Consider the following 8,869-nt stretch of genomic DNA (forward strand, 5'->3'; position numbering starts at 1 on the left):
TTGCTTCAACGCTTGGCTTGGCACTGATTGTCCGTTACCCGTTTTTTATCCCCTCGTTTTTCATGTTTCGTTCGTTGTGAAGCCCTCGTGTGCCCACGGTCAGCCATGGACATTTCTCCAGCACTCCGCACGCTCACGCGCTCGCTCGCCCGCTCGCCCACTCGCGCACTCCGCTCACTCGCCGCACGCAAACCCCGTGTTGCTTAAGCTTGACGGCGGCGATGGTTTCGCCGGCTGTTTGTTTTTCGCATTCGGAGACATTCGCGGGAAATATGGGGGCCTGCTTGCTGCACATTTTCGGCATGTCCGTTTGAGGTCTGGCCATGTTTGCTTCCGCAATGTCAGCAGGAACACTCGGCTGCCTGCTGTACTCGTGCAAACTGTTTAATCAACGTGTGTCGACGATGTAATTGTTCCGAAGTAACGTACATTCTTTGAATAAGAGAGCGGCAACAAATGGATACTGTTTTGCTTTCTCCTAACGGCAGGCTGTACTGTTTAAGCATCAAGCACAGTGTGTGAGGGTGCTGAATGCAATGCTCATTTGTGTCCGGCTGAGCCGAACCGTCACTGACTAAGGCTCCTGTTTGCATCATCTAAACAAGGGCTCACGCTGCGAAATAACCGCGCACATATTGGTCTTTCCCGTGGATAAGTGGCAATGGATTCATTGAAAGCGCACAAATTTGACAGCGCCAACAATTGAAAAACAAAAACGTCCTGTACTTGGCTCCCAAAGCAGACCTGAGCCAAAGTGAACTCTCATCGTCGGAGCGGCACGCTTGCTGCCAAGCGGCGGGGACCCACTCCCCCAGTGGATGCCCTCGGGGAGCGATTCTTGTTCTTATTACAACAAGTAAGAAAAAGCATGCACTCGCATGGATTCTGCAACGCTTTCCAACACGCGTTTGTACCACCCCCGAGTGTTTAGCGGGCGGCGGGCACCGGCGGGCGTGCCAAGGAAGTAATCCCGTCCATCCGTAGGCCTCGACGGGGACCAAGTGAATCAGCGTCAGGGGAGCTGTCGTGCCCCACCCCGCAGTCACAAACAGACAGACAAAAGGCTTGATGTACCGACACATTGAAACCTTGGTTGGAAAGCGTTCGAAAACGAAGCTATGGCAAAGTAGGGCCCCGGTAGTACACCTCAATTCGCTGCTTCTGTTATTGAAGGCCGCGTAGGGCCACATGCAGAGACTCGCACGCGCACATGCACACGCCGGAGATCGTCCCAAATCGTTCGCTGGAGCATGAGGAAGCCACTGGCTGCGATACGACCATTCACCAATCTTAGCCACTAGGGCATTGCTCTGTTGATTTGCATGGCCAGATAATATGTACGCTACTCCAGACACATGCATCTGCCTCTTCCTGTCACTCTTCCCCGATCTGAGCTCTCTTTTTTGTGTTTCATTGTTTGTTTATTTATTGCTTCTTCGACGTTTGTTCCATGGATTCTATTCATTTCACGTTTTGCTTTGACGGTTGCGCACGCGTGCCTGTGTCTGTGTGTGTGTATTTATTTTTTGTAATGTCCGAATGTCCTGTGTCAACACCCTCCGTCCACTGGCGGTCTCCGCTGACCTCTCTGTGTTCACCGCTCACCTCTCTGCATCCACCACTTTGCCATGTCGCAATTCCACCGCGTACAAAATCAGTGTCAAAATGTACTCACTCGGACAACATTGAGCTAGAGCTTAAGATATATCGTTCTCCTGGTAATATTGAAATCAGATTTCCTGTCTGTTCAATATTCAAGACATGCTCTTCTTGTGTGAGTTTAACACGTCGGCTTTCACAAACCAATATCATCGCGTAAATATATAAATGTGTTGTTAAAACCCGCTACCACCTGACACTAGCCAACTAGTAAGGGTTGTCACGTAAACAGAACGTGGCCAATTCGTCACTAGTACAGCACACTGGTGTGTTGGAGAGCAAAGCCACAACATTTACAATCTGAGTCCTGACCTCTTCCTGTGTGATTAACACGTAGGATATTGTGACCAATATCATGATTTATCATTTATTTATTTGGGGGGGGGGGTATGGGGGTGTCAGATCACGAAAATAAAATGGAGGACGTTCACACAATTCTGGCTACTACCTGATGATGCTGGTTGTAACTATGAGTGAAACGCCACGAGGTTACTCTCCAACAGCACCCGGGAGTGCTGCTCCTGAAGGAATAATACTTTCATTGGCACGTTCCTTCACGCGATACGACCCAAAATATAAATTACTGATTCCTACGTCATCATTATACGTATATACATACTTTACCCGTGATTGCCCACTACAACGCATAACGAGTTATATGTAGTTTAAGAAGCAACAACAAGGGCCCTGGTTTTTGCCGACGATTGGAAACAATGTCTTGGAATTACCCCCTTATTGCCGCATTCAGCATTTGTCTCAGGAGTAGTGTTGACACTGAACTGCAGTGGAGTCCGCGTAACAATCAGCGTGCCGCTGCACACTCCGACATTGCCCTCTGCAGGCATTGACGGTGGCCGGCATGAGCTCAAGTTGCATGGCTAAAAAAAGTATCATCGTCGCCCGCTCGAAAATGAGCGTGACGGATGTTACGCCGAATCCACCGCATCCCCCATTGCCTTCTCATGGTATCCAAGTGCGCTCTTGGTGTGATTTATTGTTTTGTGCCGCGGCATATTCGTGCGTGCATGGGTATGCGTGCCGAAGCGCCACGGTTGGTTCGTGCACTGCGCTATGATCCTGGCGACCCGGGTTCTACTCCCAGCCGTAATTCACGTACAGTGGCACTTGCCGTCAGAACCGTTCCTGAGCCTCCCCTAAGTTGACTCGGCCACGAAACAGATACCTCATGCGATGCACGAACATCGGCACCGTAGGCAGCCCAGAGTGGTGCTGGCCACACCACCCGGCATTAGCACGTGCTCGCTAGCCGCACTCGCCTTTCCCGCGAGGTTCTACGAGACTAAACAAGAGACGTCCGTCTTTGCCGTGCGTGTTCCGTGCTGGCCGCGCGCTCCGCGTGCAGCTAAAGGGCGCACGAACCTGGAGCTGCGCGAGCGCTTCATCTTGGCGGAGGGCGTCAGCCAGGCGCTGGCCCCTTTCAGGCCCAAGGGCCGACGGTCGAGGCCCGACTCGCGCGGCGCGTCGCCCACGCGCTCCAACTCCAGTCCCAGCAACCACAGCACATCGCCTGCCAACCACCAGCAGCAGGCCGGCAGCGCCGGCGGTCCGGGCGGCTCGGCACCCACGAGCCCGCCGCCGCACACGGCGTCAACCACGACGCGCAAGTCCGGCGCGACCACCACCACCAGCAGCAACAACAACAACCACGGGGAGACGGGTTCCAACACGGGCAGATCGACCAATGGAAACAAGGTGAGCGGGCGGGGAGGACTTGCACGCCAGCCACGTTGGCCGTGGTGGTAAAGTGTCGCGGGTTGGCCAAGCTACATAACACAAAGTCAGCGTTAGCGTCCGTGTGGAAAATGTGGGCATTGCCTGCACATTCATTTTGCTGTCAAACATCACTGACGCTGATAAAATTACCTACCTGCAAATTACACTATTGGGGTTACACATGACATAGTGCCCTACTGCGGCTATGTAATGTCCTTCTGCAAGTGGGGTGCTACTGCAGGACCCTCCTGAAAGAGAGTCTTGAGACCAGCATTATAATCATCATTTTTACGGAACATTATGTGCCGTGTTAATGCAAACGGTACAGTGGATAAGCAGCTCCGGGGCTGATGAGCCGGATTGGCGAAATTAGTTTTATTGGGTCAAAGGTTAAAAACACACTTTTTTAATTTCAAACTTATTTGCATGAATGACATCTTCTCCCATGCCCCCTTCCCTCGTTGTGTTTGTCCCAGAACACACCGGTCCACAGCAGCCGACTGAAGCAGCCAGGATTTCTCACAGGTAATGAGACGGAACCTTTGATTTTCACTCATGCGGCCGTACACACCACCAATTTGCAAATAACATAGGCCATGTCGATCAGACGGCACGGCCACAAAAAAAAAAACACCAAAGAGTGTTTTATTGAAGACTCCTTTATCCAGCAGTGGATTGACACAGGGCTGAAAATTCGAATTGCTGTTATATATTATGTAATATATATTGTACGTTGAATTTCTTTCACACCGTACGAAGCCAACCGTGAACGGAGGCGCAATTGAGACCACACGGGTGGTCTCTTGCAGAGTTTTAAACAGATACACAGTCATAACCTTTCCATGTGCAGTATATGACGCACTAAAAGTCTAACAGTGCCAAGAATGGGAACCACGGGTAAGGCATGTACACGCGAATGAGTCTGTCCGTCCGCCTGTCCATACCATCTGTCCGTCTGTCCGTCCCACCCGTCGGTCCGAACGCCCAGACTCGCGCAAGCTGCAGTCGAGCCGCCCCAGCAGCCGAACAGGCAGCCAGGCAGGCAGCCGACCGGGCAGCAGGCAGGGCAGCCGCGCCGGCAGCTGCACGAGCAGCCGGCGCGGCTCCGACGCCTCGGACCTCGACGTGTCCGACCTCACGTCGCTCTGCTCCGACGCGAGCGAGCTCCAGCCGCAGCTCCGCCCGCAGCAGCAGCAGCAGCCGCACGCCGGCGCGACGGCCGCGGGGCCGGGAGGCCTCCTGCGTTCGTCCGGTAGCGGCAGCCCCGTCAGGCCGCTCCGCACGGGAGGCCGATCCTCTTCCGCCGCGGCACTCAAGCCGTCCAAGATCCCGACGCCGTCCAAGATGAAACAGCCCACGCCCGTGCGCGGTGGCACGGCTAAGAGATAGCCGGCTGCTGCCGCGCTTCGTCGGCCGCGGTCTACTTGCCGTGCTTTTGCCCAGGCTGTGAGCGCTGTGCGCCCGGGATCAGCTATTCACACGCTAACGCTGCATGTCCCATTTGTTGGTAATTGGCGAGACGCTGCTTTAATATTGAAGTAACATTTAAAGAAAGAGTGCACAGGCGTGTGGCACAAAAATAGAACGGGAAGAAAGCTCCGATTAGAATGGCGGATACGTTTAAACGGAAGCTGCAGTGCTATTCATACTCTCGATGCATATTCAATGGGGTTGATCGCATTGGTAAATTTTGTTTACGTCTGATAAAAGTCGAATGTTTTTTTTTAATGGTTATGTGTAATTATGATTCGTGATTATGGGGCGACGCACTGAAGGCAAACAACATAGCTGTGGGCTTGTGAAATCGTGTAACACACTGGGTTGCAGGCTGTACTACAATATTGGTATATCTATTGCTTGGGAACACAACTTCGAACCATTGTTGTCCAGTATTTGTGTTCGTAGGTGACCTGCATGTTGGCGTCTCTATAGAAGAAGGACATTGCATCAATGAAGATGCTGTTGTTTTTGCCGAACCCAACCTATCCTAAATGTATAAGTCAATTTACAGTGGCGTCTGAGCCATGCATAACGTACACGCGAGACGCACAGGCAATTCGTAATGCGACAGCGAAGGATAAAACGTAATGTGAGAGCAAAACTTAACACGGCACGCCTGCGAGCGTGGGAGTGCGATCGCGCGTATTGACGTATTGGGGTCCGTTTGTGAAGTGTCGCGCGACGAATGTGCGTTCGCAGTTGATTAAAAAATGTAACGCAAAAAAAACTGACTTAAAAAGCATATTTTGCATGGCACAAACCGGTTGTGGAAGGTAATTGTACAGAGCCATCCGGCTGAAGTGACGGTTTGAATGGAGACGTTGAGCATCGTACGCTATCCTTCCACGGCCCAACGGAACGCTCGGGATGGATGGAGATGCTTAAGGGTGCATTAAAGGCAGGCCCGTCTCCTGCTCCTCTCGGATGGGGGGCAGGCGGGGGGGGAGAAGCAGTGCGGCCGTTGTATTTGGGAGGCCACCGTAACAGTGATACACACCGCTCAGGAGAGAGTGGACTTGGGTTTGCCCAAAGGGACATTTGGTCACGCAGGGCCCATTCCAGCGCTCGCCGGCCCTGGCCCTGACTCGTGTTCTTCGTACGCGCTGCATTGTGGACTAAAATAGTGTTAAGCTGCCCTCGTGCGGGCTATCCGCTTCGACTGAATGCCCTTTTACGCAAGGGCCTGCCATGCGGAGAATAGTTTAGGGGAGCGTATTTAAAATATAAGGGGGTAAGACTGCCTGGGCAGAGGACGAGGATAGTCTTTTTTTTCATAGAGGGCAGCTGCCCTTCCTTATGCCCCCCTCCCACCCCGTAGGCTCCAGCCTAGAGGCGCACCTTTGCTATTTATCGACTCGTGAACAGAACTGTCAATCGGCGTGATCAAAGTGATCACGTTGACGCGTAACTTATTTTGATGTCACTGCGAAACGCACGCCGATGCGTTGGCGCATAAGCTGAATATTGACGATGATGATGATGCAGATGTTGTTGTTGCTGTTGTTGTTGTGTGTGTGTGTATGATGAGGCGCTTGTGAAGTCCCCCGTGCAGCAAAAAAATAGGAAATATCCCTTGAGTAGGATATAGGCTGCAAGTCAGGCGTTTCCATGGCGACGATGCCGTGAAGACACAAACTGAAAAGCAAAACAAAAGAGTGAAGAGGGGATCCTGGTTTAGTGACAGAGGTGGTATGCGGGGGGCGAGGGTTAGGGCTTTGTGGCAGGGCTTAGTATGTGTGCCTGGCTAGTGAGGGCTACGGATTATAAATAGTTGACAACTCATGAGAGGTGGGGTGAGTACTCGTGGTTGGTTCGCTAGGCTTGCTTTAAGGATAGTTGGTTAACGGTAGGGATAACATTCGTGACGAGTTAGGGGGGGGGGGTAGTGGAAGGGCTAGTAGTCATGGCTAGCTGCCTAGTTAAATGTGGGGGATATCAATTATAGATCACGGTTAGTTAATTAGGGGTAGTGCTAAGTGTCTGGTTGGGTTAGTAGGCTATGGAGAGAGGTCGTCTTGGAGTAACATTTGATGGGCACGTGTACTCTGGCCACGATCTGCGTGGGCCTCGTCCTTGCAAGTTGTCAAACCTCTTCAGTTGTTTTGGGTTGCCTTTCACGTCCGACGCTCACGGCGCATCCCTCGAATCGCAGTCGGAGCTTGTGTCTGGGTTTCTCGACGGCGATTGTAAAAATGCGTAAGAATTAACTCAAAATTTACCGTGGCCGCGCTCCCGCAAAAAGCGTGAACGCGCACGTTCGAACATTAACGGCAAAATAAAAATAAATGCGTCAAAATACAGAGAAGGGGTGTGCTTTCGTCCGTGTGTAAGTGGTGCGTGGGGGAAAAATAGCGGTCGCTTTGAAGACACCGGACATCCACTGGCAGCGCACATTTAATTTTCATCATAAATTATTATAATTATTATTTCCAACAGGCGATGGGCACCTTGTCAGGCAGGATAAATAACGATAGAGCAGCAACCATAGAGCACAGCAGATTGGATTCGAGGAGAGCATATTTATTGTAACGTGCACTGAACACGCACATTTCTATAAACAACAGCGTACAGGGCAACATGAATTGCCCTCTCTTGTTGGCGGGGTCAGGAACAATGCAGAGAGAGAGAGAGAGGCACGGCTTATATGCAGCAAGGTCTGGCTAGAGCGCATACCGTTGAGAAGGTTGCTGGAAGGAATTGGCCTCAAAAAGATCTAGACCGGATCATTTCTCAGTGGCACTCACACCAAGGACTTGCCAGCACTGTGATAAAAAAAAACCCACCGTGATACAACGGTAAATAATGATGGCATTTTGCAGCAAGTATATAATCGCTGGGAGCAGTTTTTGCATGCTGACAAGCCCGTATCGGCCACGTTAAATGCAAGTGCTTGTTAATATCGCTCATAACGCCCGATACATTTTCCATAATATGAATTCCGGGGAGGGGAGGGTGGAGGTTGGAGTAATGGCTGGGCTGATTGTCAAGTAATTGGTTAACACAGATAACCACACGGGCTCGTTACCATGCCGTTGCCCGTTTCACCTCTTCGCATCGGCGGCTGCGGGGTTTTGGTGTTAAAGGTCACTGTTAAAGGTCACTGCCGAGCCGAGGAATCAACGCGCAGCGCATCAGCAGCCAGCATGGTGGTGAACGAACGTGGAGACGTACCGATGATGTCCGGGCGCTCTTATAAACCCACGTGGGTGGCGTGTAGAGCGGTGGTTCCAGTGGTAATTGTTGTATGAAGGTCTCTTAAAGGTCGTCCCCCCTGTCTGTTCCCGTAGCCTACTGTAGGTATAGGAAAAGCGTGCGTGAGCCCGGCTTATTTAATTTCTCGCCTTGCCCGTTGTTGTGCTCGTTTCAAATGGCTTCGTTTTGATTTGACAGTATTTCGTTTGTTTAATTTTTCATAATTGCTATTATTTATGGCCAGACTACTACTGTTCCATGGCTTTGTTGTCTGTACGCGGATGACCTCTGTGTGTGCGTGCGTGAGAGAGAAAGAGAGTGTGTCAGAGATGGAAAGCTTGCGAAATGTCCCACTCGTCTGCTGCTGCAGCCACACACATTTTTTTTATTTTTTTCCCCCGTTTATGCTTTTCTTGAGTTGTCATGCTCCCGATTGTCTCGGCAATTTTACTGTAATCCATTACGACATACTGTGTAACCCATTACATGCACACATTTCCTTTTTGTATCGAAGGCAACCCTGCTTGCAGTAAAACAAAAAAATACAAAAAAGTGGTTACCAGCTCACACGCGTGCGTGGTGGTTTTTTTTGTCCCCGTGCAACCTTTGATGAGGACCAAGTGAGGAGTTATCTCTGTACATCGCGTCCAGTAGGAGCCGCGGTGGAAAGATGTTAACTCCCTCGCCGGTTACGCAGGAGGTCGCGGGTTCGATCCCGACCCTTGACCGTCTGCTGTATATTTTTCGATTTAAAGCTTTCGTGACTGCAGGGATTCATCTTCTT

The 8,869-nt window shown here is 51.2% G+C and overlaps 1 protein-coding gene across 21 annotated transcripts in view; it reads left to right on the plus strand.

Annotated features, from left to right (window-relative positions):
• The window catches only part of LOC133352837 (microtubule-actin cross-linking factor 1-like), a 326,018-nt gene extending 317,375 nt beyond the window's left edge, over positions 1-8,643 (plus strand). For all 21 annotated transcript variants that reach the window (XM_061568768.1, XM_061568771.1, XM_061568769.1 and 18 more), the window contains 3 exons: positions 3,023-3,372; positions 3,870-3,918; positions 4,382-8,643. In XM_061568768.1, coding sequence (XP_061424752.1) covers positions 3,023-3,372; positions 3,870-3,918; positions 4,382-4,782 — 800 coding nt within the window. In that variant the 3' untranslated portion in view covers positions 4,783-8,643. The remainder of the gene's footprint in view (positions 1-3,022; positions 3,373-3,869; positions 3,919-4,381) is intronic.
• The last annotated feature ends 226 nt before the right edge of the window (positions 8,644-8,869 follow it).

This window comes from Lethenteron reissneri, chromosome 42, assembly GCF_015708825.2.
Source record: "Lethenteron reissneri isolate LAM-NWPU_2019-01 chromosome 42, ASM1570882v1, whole genome shotgun sequence".
In the NCBI taxonomy this organism is placed as follows: domain Eukaryota; kingdom Metazoa; phylum Chordata; class Hyperoartia; order Petromyzontiformes; family Petromyzontidae; genus Lethenteron; species Lethenteron reissneri.